Source organism: Alosa pseudoharengus, unplaced genomic scaffold (assembly GCF_046254945.1).
Source record: "Alosa pseudoharengus isolate Yale_2024_CS ecotype anadromous, Long Island Sound unplaced genomic scaffold, YU_APseudo_1.1 YU_APseudo_1.1_scf_1, whole genome shotgun sequence".
NCBI classification, from domain to species: Eukaryota; Metazoa; Chordata; class Actinopteri; order Clupeiformes; family Clupeidae; genus Alosa; species Alosa pseudoharengus.
The window spans coordinates 40,917,886-40,931,602 of record NW_027468564.1 but is presented as its reverse complement, the minus strand read 5'-3'; the positions used below and the strand labels follow the sequence as shown (position 1 = coordinate 40,931,602).

Genomic DNA, 13,717 nt, shown 5'->3' with positions numbered 1-13,717 from the left:
TATATTCAATAGAATACAAGTTTATTCAAAGGTCACAACATTAGATGATAAAATACGTGTTACGATGGGTTTTTAACAAACTAGATGTACCGCAGAGCGGTACAAAATATGACCGCCGCCCAGTCCAGCACATTTTTTCCACAAAAATAAATCACGCTGAAAGGCCTATATGATTCTAACTGTATCACTAAATTGCATTATCCACACTCAATTCTGACTGATATCTGCTAGACAACAAGTACCAAAACATGATTAGTTCATAGATTTCACATGTAAAATTCATTTTATACAACCCCACCTCCATCTTACCTGTTCATAATTCTGAGAAATTCTTGAATTGTGTGCATGTACATGTTTATGTTATGTCTGTGTGTGTGTGTGTGTGTGTGTGTGTGTGTGTGTGTGTGTGTGTGTGCGTGCTTGTGTGTGTGCCTGCATATGTGCCTGTGCATGCAAGCGTACATATGTCTACTGTGTGAGTATGTGTCATACGTATGATTACTGTGAATGTATGTGTGTGTGTGTGTGTATCTGTTTGTGCACATGGGTGCACATGAAATGGGTTAACATGACCCCTGGAGGCAAACGTACGGAAAAAAATGGTCATCCTAGTCCCTACGGTTCTCAAGATATTCACAGAGAACTGTGTCTGCCCTACCCTCCTTTCGGGGGTACAGTCCAGCGGGGGGGCTACAGATCAAAACGAAAAACGACGGTTCCATGCTATCCATGTGGGGTTACATGCCCACCAAGTTTTGTGTACCCCGGTCTTTCAGTGTCCCGGGAATCCTTGTTGGTGTACGTCACTAAATGTACACATACATTATTTTATTGTAAGGCCCCCCATGAACGAAAGTACACAAAACTTGGCATGCATTCGGAGGGTGTCATAATGATCCTACACTTTTAATTTTCGTGCAGTTTTGACCTTGTCAGCCAGAGATATTGTGATGCAAACACCTAATTTTTTTCTTTTTAATTTTTAACTAGGTGGCGCTATACATGAAATAAGTGGTAATGGGATGGGTTGACATGCCCCCTTAAGACCAACATACATAAAAAGGTGGACCTCCTAGGCCTTACGGTTCTCGAGATATTCACAGAAAACTGTCTCCGGCCACCTACAGGCCAGTTGGTGTATAGTAACATAAATTAACTGTGTCTGCCCTACCCTCCTTTCGGGGTGTCCAGTCCAGCGGGGGGGGCTACAGATCAATACGAAAAATGATGGTTCCATGCTATCCATGTGGGGTTACATGCCCACCAAGTTTCGTGTACCCCGGTCTTTCAGTGTCCCGGGAATCATTGACGGAAATTTGGAAAATCTGACTAAACCTATATGACCGCCGCTGCGGCAGTGATTTTTGAACAGGGAACACAAAACTAGTAGGCCTAAACATAAAAACTAACACAACAGCAGGGCTAAGCATTTCAGGCAAATTGTCAGACAGTATTGGTGAAAATGCAGTGTTAGGCCATAGATATATAAATGTTAAAATAACTTTGATTGTACAGAATGTCCCCACACTTCCCTGTCTTTTGTCATCTTTCCTCACTTTTAGACAGTACTTTTTAGAGCTACTCTGAAAACAATAAAAATTACTCCACTCCACACATCCACTCCAATCATTGACAGTCAGTGTGCAAGTTTCAGGCAAGGTCTAGGCTACTTTATTTCAACAACATGAAATGTATAGTATGCTTCGGATTAACCGAATCTCATTTATTGTTATGTTTAGCTGTCCGTTATACAATTGTAGTGTGTGTGTGTGTGTGTGTGTGTGTGTGTGTGTGTGTATTGTTGTGTCTTTCTTTATATCTGTGTGTCTCATTGTGTCTTTGGGTCAATTTGACCCAAACATCTTGTCAAGGATGTAAATGTGTAGGGGTATGTTGGCATGTGTACCAAATTATTTATTCATTTTGTCATTATCAAGTTATGGCCATAAAGTATCAGTCAGAAGAAAAAACAACATTACACACACACACAAGGGTTAAGTGTGCCTGTCCTGTGTTGAGTTGTGATAAACAAAACAAAAAAAAACAACAGCTGTCCAAAGTATCAATGTCAGTCCTACTTTTCTTCTTGGTTACTTTGTGAAACTCAGAAGTGGGCGTTTTTGGTGACGTATATGAAAGCTGTAAGCTTGGGGCAGCCGCGCTTCGTACTTGTAACCGAAGGGTTGCCGTTTTGAACCCCGACCAGTAGGAATCGGCTGAAGGGCCCTTGAGCAAGGCACCTAACCCCTCACTGACCTGAAACTGGTGTGTGCACAACCTCTATCAATGTAAATACAAAAAAAGTAAAAATAAATAATAAAAAATCAGGTTGTCACATTAATACCATCAAATCAGTTAAGGCTAGAAGCCAATTATTATGACACTATCATTTCTTATTTAAAATGTTCAAAATTGAAAATGTCCTTGTTTGAGGTATATTGTCAAGTTACCATAGCACTGACATATTTCACAGGTCAGAGAACATAGACAAATTTAAAGTCTAGAAAAAAAAAAAACGTATAACAGAAACTTACTTACTTACTTACTGCCCGTTTTGCCTCCTGCCAAGTAGGGCAGCAACAAAGGTTCTCCACTCTGGTTGGTTCTGGGCTGTTTTCTGGACACCTTCCCATGTCAGGTTCATAGATTTCATTTCCTCTTCTACTGTGCGCCGCCAGGTGTTCTTGGGTCGTCTTCTCTTTCTTCTCCCTTCAGGTATCCAGCGAAGGGCTATTCTTGGGATGCTGTCCTGCTCTCTTCTCAGAACATGTCCAAGCCAGTTCCAGCACCTCTTTGTTATAATACTATCCATGCTGTCTTGTTGGCATCTAGTCAGTAGATCTTCGTTGGATATCTTATTGGGCCAAAAATTTCGACATATCCTTCGTAGACTTTTTGTGTCGAAGACTCACAGTTGACACAGGTCGCTTCATCCTCCAGCATTCTGCTCAATACAGGAGGGAGGATAGCACACAACTCTGATATATCCTCAGTTTTGACTTTGTTCTATATTGCTGTGACTTCCATATGTTGTTCATCATTCTGAACGCATTCCTGGCTTTATTGATTCTGTTTTTTATGTCATTGTGTGCACCCCCATCAAATCTTACAGTACTGCCAAGGTAGGTGAACTCCTTTGTTGTTGTTAGAACTTCTCCGTACACAAGGATTGGTGGTGGATCTGAGACGTTTATAGTGCCATCACCTCCGATTTCCTCTGATTAATTTTCAGGCCAACTTGCTGTGCAAAGCAGCCGAGACGTGATGTCTTCTCTTGCATGTGTTGGTGAGTGTGTGAGACTAGAGCTAAATCGTCAACAAAATCCAAAAATCCAAAATCCTTCTAACATTGAGAAGAGGGTCCATCTTATGCCTCTTCCTTTTTCTTCTGTTGTGAGACGCATCACCCAGTCTATAACGATGTTAAAGATCAGTGCTGACATCACACATCCTTGTCTGACTCTTGATGAGGTCGACTATGTGCTGTGGTGTGGGATTCCATACATCCTTAAGATGTTCCAGAGGCCTTCACGGTGTATGCTATCGAATGCCTTTTCAAAGTCAACAAAATTAGATGTATAATTGCCTCTGCCATTCTGTGCATTGCTCTATAATATTCTGCAGTGCAAATATCTGGTCAATGCATCCCCTTCCCTTACAGAAACCTGCCTGTTCATTCCTGAGCTTCTCATCCACGGCCTCTGTAAGACACTGCACAATGATTTGTCATGATTTTACTTGGTATTGATAGGAGTGTGATCCCGCGCCTGTGACAGAGTGCAGCACATCTGTCACGGACAAAGGCAGTTTTCCCGCTGCAGCACAGCAAACAATGACTTTTGTTGAAATTAATATGAAAGCTTATGTATACGATATGTGTCTGGTTGTAACATTGATTGGGGACATGTGAAGTTGTGTGTGTGTGTGTTCTAGACCTGCTGTGTGTCTAAAAGCAAAGGTAATTCCACACGGGAACTTGTTTAGATGAGTATATGTACGGGAAATGAAGACGCAATATGCGTCGGGCCGACTGTAGCATATTCTATCTGAACGGTAATGTAAGCGATAAGCGCGCATTTTTAACATCAATGCTTACGAGCCGATAGAAAGAAATGTTAGGTCTGTATGCGGGGATATGCATCAACATGCTTACCTGTTGCCTGCTTGTAGTGTCTTCCGGGTATGGGGAGCAAACCGAGGTGCGGGGCATGGAGAACTTTTATGCATTCTGTTCGCGCTTTGAAGTGAGAAGCGCTCATTGGGGCAGGGGTGTCTAGACGGTTTAATGGGGGCTGTTTAGCTCAGACGAGAGACTCCTCTGTAGCGAGAGGTCATGCCAAAGGACCTCAGAGGTAGGCCTAGTTATGCGTGGGGATTGTCCCTGTGTTTATTTCTTGTTTTGACTAAGTGTTTGTTTGTTTGTCATCATTGTTTTGTTTTGTATTAACCTGCCGGCAGCCTAACAAAAAAAAATAATAATAAAAGAAAAGCCTTTTGACTACAACGCAGCATTTGTACATCCTTCAGTCTGACCCACCATCCGCTCGGGCGCACTCCTTTACAGCGCCAGTTGTTACAATCTCTTCAGTTGCCCTTTTTTGGTATCTTTATGATAACTCCTTTCAGCGGTCCTTCCAGAGTGGTTGGAGTATTTTGGCGGTTAAATCTGGATCTGTTTTGAAGAGCTCTGCTTTCAGGTTATCTTGGCCTGGGGCTTTTCCATTTTTAGGGACTTAATGGCTGAGACCATTTCAGCTGTTGTTGGAGGTTCTATGCCATATGTCCAGGTCATTCTCTGCATGCTGAACATCAGGTTCTAATGTGGGTGCTGGTCTGTTTAGAACTTCCTTAAAGTCCTCTGCCCAACGGGCTTCTTGCTGTGACTCATTTCTCAGTAGTTGCCCCTTTTTCTCTACTATTGGTGTCTCCGTTGTTAATTTGTGTTTGCCACTCACTATTTTGGTGATCTTATAAACTTTCCCTTGTTCCCCTTTCCGAGCTGCCTCTTCTGCTTGTCTTGCAAGATCTTCTAGATATGCACGCTTGTCAGCTCTGGCTTTCCTTCGCACTGCTGGTCTCTTAATGGCTGATGAAAAACAAAATTAAGACTTTGAAGTGGCCTAGTTAAAGTCCTGACCTGAATCGTATTGAGATGCTGTGACAAGAACTTAAAAAGGCAGTTCATGCTCAAACCCTCCAATGTGGCTGAATTACAACAATTCTGCAAAGATTGGGCCCAAAATTCCTCCACAGCACTGTAAAAGACTCATTGTAAGTTATCGCAAACGTTTGATTGCAGTTGTTGCTGCTAAGGGTGGCCCAACCAGTTATTAGGTTTTGGGGGCAATCACTTTTTCACACAGGGCCATTGTCACGGTACCGAGCGGAGTTACCTTCAATCAAAGTGGGTGTGGCCAAGGAAGCAGAGGCAGTTGTTGAGAATGGACCAAAAATGTAATAACGTGGCTTGAATACAACACAAGCAGAGGGGTCCATAGGAAAATGACTTAACTACTAAAGAAAAAAAAACCTAGCAATCGTTCTTCAAAAATTCCAATAGATTTTACAGGAGACTATTTCCAGATACAGGGTTGTAACACTCACGTTGCGCATCATCAGACAACATCAAGCTTCACATCAAATGAAACAGAGGGGTACATATACCTGGCGACCAGCACCATTCACATAGACAGGGAAACAATAAACAATCAATTACCACAGGAAGACAAGACAGACCCTGAATCACAAGCATACAGATGTGACCTATGCCCTAGTAGTTATATCCAAAGAAATTGCTAAATAGTACACCCTATTGCTGGTGTTAAGAATAAAGATCGCGGCGGTTTGATCAGGACCGTCGCGAACGTCCCCCACAGCAATAAACAGAATGGCACGGCTCAATGCCGCCCGGAACCAATAAATCGTCCGTAGTGTCTCGTCGGCCCCCTTTGCCACCGGACATTCAGAGCCAGAACGAGACACTGATCTATAAAGAACAAAGTGTGAACGAGACAACACAGTTGGTAACTTTAAGGTCTGCATAGCATTCATGTTTTACTCAAGCTTATGCGTCTAACCTAAGTTAACAATAAATGTGCAAACATAGCAGATAGTTGTCTTGTGTAATACATTACATGAAACATTACCACATTATGGGAAATAGTGTTAGGTGAGTGCAAACGTCCAAAGTGCTAGCCACGTAGCTATGGCCCGAAGTTATATTCTTGCGCAACAGCATGTTGCCATCGCCACACCGACGCAGTTCATTTTGTCCATAGATCCATAAGGTAACCGTCCATAATGTGATGTAAAAGTAATTTAGTGAATGTTCATGTTGTGTATGCATGTGTGGGTACATAACCACTGATATGGAGGAAAGATGAGTGCCGACAGGGCACAAGTCCTGTGCGGTCATGTCTTGACCGTCACAGCCATGTAGGTTTGGATTTTGATTTCCCTTAATAATAACTACCTTCATTTAAAAACTGCATTTTGTGTTTACTTGTGTTATCTTTGACTAATATTTAAATTGGTTTGCTCTGAAACATTTAAGTGTGACAAACATGCAAACAAATAAGAAATCAGGAATGGGGCAAACACTCTTTCACACCACTGTAGCTCCGCTCACAAATAACGCTGCAACTTTTCCACGTGCGGATCACGACAGAAGAAATATGGGCCTTCAAACAGTTTGTTGTTATTTACCATGCTGCACAATTGGTGCAAAATATTGGGAATATTCCAAAAGGACTTGAAAACAAGATGTTTTATCAACAGCAATGTCGAAATTATGATTGCTAAAGTAGATTTATTAAACGATATCAAGATAATGTCATAGACACACGCAGACACAGCGTTAGCCACTGTTATCACAGCGTTAGCCACTACTCCTGACATCACAACTCTACCTCTCTCCTCTGCCCATCGTTCCTCCCCCTGTTCTCTTCCTGGCCCCTATTTCACTTGCCTATCTCGCCAAGGAGGCTCATAATTATAAGGCTGTGGCCCATCAAAGGCGTTCTCGTTTATAATCACCTCTGAGTCTGTGTCAGGATTCATTACACCATTCATTGAACTTGACCTGTTTGCCCTCTCTTACCTCACTTCCGGTTATTGGTTTATAGATGCGGAATTATTTTCTCAAAATTTTCTCACAATATGTTTCTAGTCTAGTTAGAATGTTTTGTAAGACTGCTATGCACGCTACATGTGCAAAACAGTGGCAAAGTTTATTATTAACGATGTTGAGCCAAATGAGACAGACAAATACACTTTGTTCCCCTTTATTTTTAACTTGTTTCAGAAAAAGGAAACTGAAAGATGTGAAAAAGAAACAAAATACAAATTAGGCCTATGTAAAAATAGATGTTTGAATGCTGCAGCTGGTTGGGGGCTGTAGAGCTGCTTGAGAGTGAATGAGAGCAGACTGGAATGGGAGAAGGAGCTTGGTCTTGTTGGTAGTCTGCTGGAATGCTGCTGCTGGGCTGGATGATCCTTTGTTGATGCCAGAATTCCTTTTTAATTTGGATTTGCGACTATGTAGGGATTGTGCATTGCTTAATGCACATTTTTAAAAATGTTACGGTTTGTGTGTAGACCAGTATTCATTATTGCATTCTTCCAGCTTGGATGTTCACTTCAATGAATATTTCTGGGGGGGTGGACAAAAGGACACATTACTAAGACATTTCCTTCTGGATTCTCTGAGGTTAAATGATAATAGGTAGAGATGTTGGCCAATTTTTGACAATGATAGATAAATGCTATGTGTTAATGGTGTCCTCCAGTGGTTTGCACCCACTTTTTTTGGCATTTGTTGATGACGTCCCTGACAGTGCCTTGATCTCTCTGAGGGGCGAACCTGTCCACCATCTTGATAAGGTCAGGATGGGAAGCCAAGAATGCCAGCGTGTTACGGGCATGGGTCCTGTTTTAGACACAAACAATACATCAACACCAATTTATTTACAATCAATAAATAATGACAGCATTAAAACAACATTGTGATGTTTTTTATATGTTAAATTAACATTCAAAATATGTTTGATGCCACATTGTTTTTTCATAGGCAGAACTGCCTGTTTTTATTTCATCACAAGAGGGTGTGAGGCAGACTCTCTGTTTATGACAGTGGAGTAGAATCATTTGACGTCACACTTGACCAGTTGGCACTTTAGCTGAATACACTTGAAGTGGCTAGGCGAGACATCACTTATTGCAGAGACCGTTTAGAGAGTCAATCAATCTACTCCAAACTTCTCGGTCATCAAATTTTGAATTACAGGTAAACATAGCCTTAAACCTACGCCAAAAAAGCTAGTATTATGCCCATTTTTATGTGTAAAAGCAATAACTCTGAAAGAAAGAAAATATTGAATGCTTATTATTTGCATTATTGAATGTTTGGCAAGAATGATTGCTTTCCAGCTTTCATTGTAATGCTTATGTCTTACAGTGTCTTTTCCCTATTCTACGCCCGTTTCTTGTGTTAAGTGATGGGAAGTGGCAGTGACAAAGCATGTCCCAATCAGATGGCATATACAGTAGGGCCCAGCCGTTACATGACTGTGGTTAGCTGTTTGATGTCTTCTTTTTTTAATTTATTTGTTTTTATTTCAGCTTCAATACTCTTTTTGTAAGTATTCAGGTTATGTAATGAACCCCTAGACATTTGAACATCGCCAGTCTCTCCCTGTGTTTGTGTTATAATTTTGATCCAGTGGTGACATAACCTTAGAGCATCAGCCCATTTTTAAAGTACCTGCAGGCATGTCGTTGGACAACAGGTTTTTTGAATTGGCATGTTTTGTACGGGCACTGCACTAGTTAATTTACAGTCACTACATGGACCAACATATTGTATAACATACTGTATAAGGCACTGTGTAATATGTACAGTGCAAAACATAGTGTTTTCTGAATTTGTTACTAACTCTTCATTGTGTTTTCACAGTGGTAAACATACCATTTCAAATCCATGACACTGACAGATAATTCTATGTAGTATTGATATATGACATGACATGACTTTTGGATATCACATAATAAATTGATTGTTAGGTTTGGTTGGCTGAGTTGTTATTTAGAAACAAGAAGTAGCACTCCCACCTGACTTCCTGTGCACTGTCGAGGGCCAGACAGCTGATGGAGTGGATAAAGCGGTCAGTCAGGTTCTTTTTGCCAGACAAGACGCGGGATGCCCCCATGACCTCTGCCAGTCTCTCCAGGAACTGTGCAGTGGTCTTCCTCACGGCCGCATTACGGTGTCTAAGAAAGTAGAGAACCATTGAGACAAACCAAGAGAAACACAGAGCCAGAGAATGAGTAAGCCAGAGAGTCAGAGGAGAAAAAGAACCATATAACCCGGAGAGCCATGTGTGAAACCAGGTGAAACAGAGAACTAGGTAACAGTTGTTGAGGACTAGTAGAACCATTAGTATCAGCAGTATCACAGAGAACCAATAAACTTCAGAAAGTCTGAAGTAAAGGCTCATCAGGGTTCTCTCTCCCCCTCACCTGAGCCCTGTGTTGATGAGGGCGTTCATGCTGCGAGAGGGGGTGACGTTGAGCACCATGTACCCCAGTGCCAGCTCCATGTCCTCCCTGATGAAGCCGCTGGCCTCTCCAGCTTTCGGCAGCAGTGTCTGGGCAGTGCCCTCGGCCTCTGCGTCCATGCCTCGCCCCAGGTGAGCGTGCAGGTGGGCCAGCGTCACCATGGCAGCACGGGAAACCATCGAGCGCAGGTTCTTCACCTGGGTGTGTTGAGAAAGGTAGAATGACAAAATGTTACAAACTGTCTCAAAAATACATAGAACACAAAGAAAGTTTGTTACAACGGTGTTCTCATACTGTCTATAAAAATGAGTCCAGGCCCAACATGCATACATTGTAGAGGCACCAAGACGAGTAAGCTTATTGAAACTGTGCAGTATAACTAAATCATCTGAATACATATTCTCGGGCCTGAAACAGAACAAATGCAACATGAGCTCTATCTTGTTTTCCAGCAGAGACCTCGTGGTAGACGGCCAGACACACATCATGCAGCCTGGGCAGCAGCACCTCAGCGTGGTGCTGAGACAGAGACCTGATGGAGATCAGGGCCTCGATCTTCTGCTCCCTGCAGAAACAACAACACACACACAACTCAGAGGAGCATATACTTGACTTTACACTTTAGAGCTAAGCTGAAGATATACTGCTAAAGACCTTGCATAGACTGTCTTCAATTAAAGACACTCTTTGAACACACATATGTCATTTGCATGTATCTTAGCTGAAAACCTATAATTTGTCTCAAGTAAATATGTTAAAGTAGCTTATCATAGCTAATAGCCTATCATTTGTATAGATTTAATGTGTTAGCCTAGCCTATTTTAGCTATACTCCCACCAATCATCCTCTCTGAGCAGCCTGAAGGCCTGCAGGATGGCCTCCTCGGGACAGGACACAGGGGGCAGTTTGGCCAGCTCAGGGAGCTCCCTGGTCTGCTGGGTGCTGCTTGTTAGCTTCTCTATCACTCTCTTCTTCTTCACCTCCTTACACTCCCTCACTTCCTCCTTCCCTGCCAGACACTCCACTGACTTTTGCTCTGGGAGGTCAAAGGTCAAATCTGTTTGTCTCTATACACTACCATGGCAAATTATGTTATGCACTGATGTTTAAGTATTGTTAAGTTGTCAAGACTGTATGAGATGGTCTGCATGTGCTCCATGGGTCTGCACACATGTGTTATTAAGTTTGATTTGTAGATCCTGTTCTTGTGTTGCAACCAAAGCTATATCAGACAATACGATCAGTGTGTGTGAGTGAGTGTGTATGCAAGAGGGGTTAGGGAAATGTATCTAACTTTACTGACTTCACTGCTCACCTGTCACAGCAGTGGCCACACTAACTGAAGCTGTCTTCTTGAGGCGTGGCAGTCTACTGACGAACCGTCTCTGTTTGGTTACCTGGGGTTTGGCTGTCTCTGGGGGGGAGGGGACAGCATGGGCAGTGGGTGGAGTGGGGGTGTTGCGGAAGGGCAGAGCGCGCAGTGCGGACGGGGTCCTGAGGTCCACAGGGCTGAGGCTGCTCGTAGAACTGCCTGCACGGTCAGAAGCGCTGGCATTGCCACTGAGGACACTGTTACAGCGTAGACTGGCGAGTCTGATCTCCTCAGCAACACGCAGGGCCTCCAGTCGGAGGTTCTCAGGAATCTGGTGGACGTTTAGGGGTTCCAGCACACACCCCGTATCCTGCTCCTGCTTTGACTGCATTGTATGCTTTACCTGGGGTCGGCCACTGTTTATGTTGTCCTGGTGACCGCTGGTTTTCAGGCCAACATCTTGGACAGTTTTGATGCAGCGCCTGGCCTTGATCTTCTTCGGCTCGTTGTTCTGACTTGCCTTGGCGATGACAGGTGGAGAAGGTGCCATACTGCCATTGGCAACGCCACTCGGGGCTCTGTTGTGATGGAGTGGCATCAGCAGGTGAGCGCGATCAAGGCCAGTCAAATTCCTCCTGCCTAGGGGACGCGGAGCACCTCCTTGCGGAATTGCAGAGAGCCGACTGTCACCTAGGAACAGCTGGACCGGGTCCTTGCCCTGGGCAAGCGCAGGCAAGGAGGAGAATGAGCCACAGGACTGCTGCTGCTGGGCGCGTGCAGGGGTAATAGGGGGCAACAGCTCATGTTGACCAGACGCTACACTGGCTCTGAGCGACTGGAGAGAGCCGCAGAGCATTGTGGGATTGTGGTCTGGCAGTATCACAGGCACAAGATGAGGATGGAGATGCGGGTGAAGCAGCTGATGATGACACTGTAAACAGGGAGGAGGAAACATGTCAAACATGGCCCCACCAGCACCCAACACCACAAACAGACATTTGCACACACACAGTTCTGTATGTGAACCTAATATGAAAGTTACTATAAGTAACTTAGCCCATGGTATGATTTCTATAATTGATTAACAGCCAGATTGCGCATAAGCTGTATTTGTATTGGCCTCAGGGAATATGGGCTATTAAATGTACATACCAGTTGTAGCTTAGGCTATATTGTACTAGGCCTACTATTCGATTTTATAGGGAACTCACACATGCTGGGAAGCAGGTCTGGGAGCCGGTGTACTGCATCCGCTCCAGGTTTTCCCTCAGGAGCTGCTGCATTATGTGTTTCATCTCCTTGTTTTGGACATGGAGTCTATCCAACTCCTCTTTAAGGCTTTGGGGATCCATAGAACTGAAAATATCCAATTCACTGACTGGAGCTACATTTCAAAATTGTGATGATAATGGGCTGAAGTTAAACGTCCTGAACTTAAAATATAATATGGTATCAAATTAGGAAAATTACCATTTGAAAGATATATATTCGAATATAATCGAAACGGAAAAACAAGCGTGTAGGCTATATCTAACTGAGAAGTTGCAACAAGTGAAGCAAAGCAGTATTTTGGCGGAGGATGACAGCTACGCTATTGTGAACTCACCATTATGACGTGTAACGAGTTCCATAAGCCTAGAGGTCACAATCGCCTCTGTCTATAATTACAAAGGGTCCCTTTCGATAAACTTACCAATAAACATCAGTAAATGCAACCTCATATAGTCTCTACTGGGGAGCAAAGATAACATAAGCTCCCACATGTTTTATTATCTAAAAGCGCTTTGTTTATTTAAAAATGTTTTCCCTTTCGGTTTCCATGTCGGTTAGTTTCCATGTCAGTGTGCGAGACGGTGAACAGTTTTAAAATGTTGGTAAAACTACATTAAAGAACAGCAATTTAATCAATGATTAATAGCAGAGACTTTCTAATGAGGAGACACAGCACTAAAAAAATCCTCCATAGAAATGCATGGGGCTAGTTTGTAACGCCCGTTGTCTACACATATCCCACCGCATATCACACCCCTTCCTCGGCAAAACGTCGACATGTGAATACATTGAGCCAATCATGTGGTGTGATGTGAATACATTGAGCCAATCATATGGTGTGTTGTGAAGACATCGTGCCAATCATGTGTTGTGAACTCGCAGCTGGAGCAAGATTGGTGTCGTGAAGCCTTGCGCACGCGCATTTCTGCCGAACAGGATGCCCGATGAGTGCCCAAAAAGCGTTGCAATATGGCCGCCGAGTGGAGGGACTTGCCTAAAAGGACTGTTAATAGCATGAACAAACATCATAAATCAGAACCGCTTAATTAAGTGTATGCTGAACAGATTATGCCTTAGGCCTATCTATCTTGAAAGACCCAAAACAATCACCGGAGCACTAAGCAACTCAAATGCGCAAGTACGCATGTTCACAGCAAATCAACAGTAATGAGCAGATATTATATCCTCAAAAGATTTAGATGGATTATATTCCCAACTTCTTTGATAAATTGATAATAGCAGTAATTAATTCATTCAACCTTTATTTATTCTTGGAGGGTCATTGAGGGAAGCGCTCATTTTCAATGAAGCAGAGATTACAGAAGCGAAGCGCAGCGCTCCACAAACAAGACGCATAAGACAAAAGATGCCGGATGGAGCGGCGTAGTCGCCAGCGTGCCCATGACATGACAAATACATGTAATGAAAGTCCTTACAACTAGGTATGATTATTGGAATTACTTCTCAAAGAATGTGGGTGGCTCTTAAAAGAGCCTTTGTGTTGTGAAGCGTTACGTTAACGTTTACTTGGAACTGGTGTATTTTGTGACGGCCTTTGTTCCCTCGGACACGGCGTGC

The 13,717-nt window shown here is 43.2% G+C and overlaps 2 protein-coding genes across 3 annotated transcripts; both read right to left on the bottom strand.

Moving 5' to 3' along the window:
- Window positions 1-7,374: 7,374 nt before the first annotated feature.
- On the bottom strand, window positions 7,375-10,947 carry LOC143140487 (TOG array regulator of axonemal microtubules protein 1-like). 2 transcript variants are annotated; one of them, XM_076301540.1, is made up of 6 exons: window positions 10,871-10,947; window positions 10,015-10,120; window positions 9,517-9,752; window positions 9,109-9,267; window positions 7,802-7,927; window positions 7,375-7,651 (listed from the first exon to the last, which is right to left on the bottom strand). In XM_076301540.1, the coding sequence occupies exons 3-6, from the start codon at window positions 9,732-9,734 to the stop codon at window positions 7,639-7,641; spliced, it is 516 nt and encodes a 171-aa protein (XP_076157655.1). In that variant the 5' UTR covers window positions 9,735-9,752; window positions 10,015-10,120; window positions 10,871-10,947; the 3' UTR covers window positions 7,375-7,638. The 2 variants fall into 2 exon arrangements, with proteins under 2 accessions (XP_076157655.1, XP_076157574.1); XM_076301459.1 differs by lacking the exon at window positions 7,375-7,651 and having other exon boundaries at window positions 7,686-7,927.
- On the bottom strand, window positions 10,377-12,152 carry LOC143118929 (uncharacterized). Its single transcript, XM_076280089.1, has 3 exons — window positions 12,079-12,152; window positions 10,871-11,798; window positions 10,377-10,591 (listed from the first exon to the last, which is right to left on the bottom strand). Exons 1-3 carry the CDS (start codon window positions 12,148-12,150, stop codon window positions 10,377-10,379), a joined length of 1,215 nt encoding a protein of 404 aa, XP_076136204.1. The 5' UTR covers window positions 12,151-12,152.
- Window positions 12,153-13,717: the final 1,565 nt, after the last annotated feature.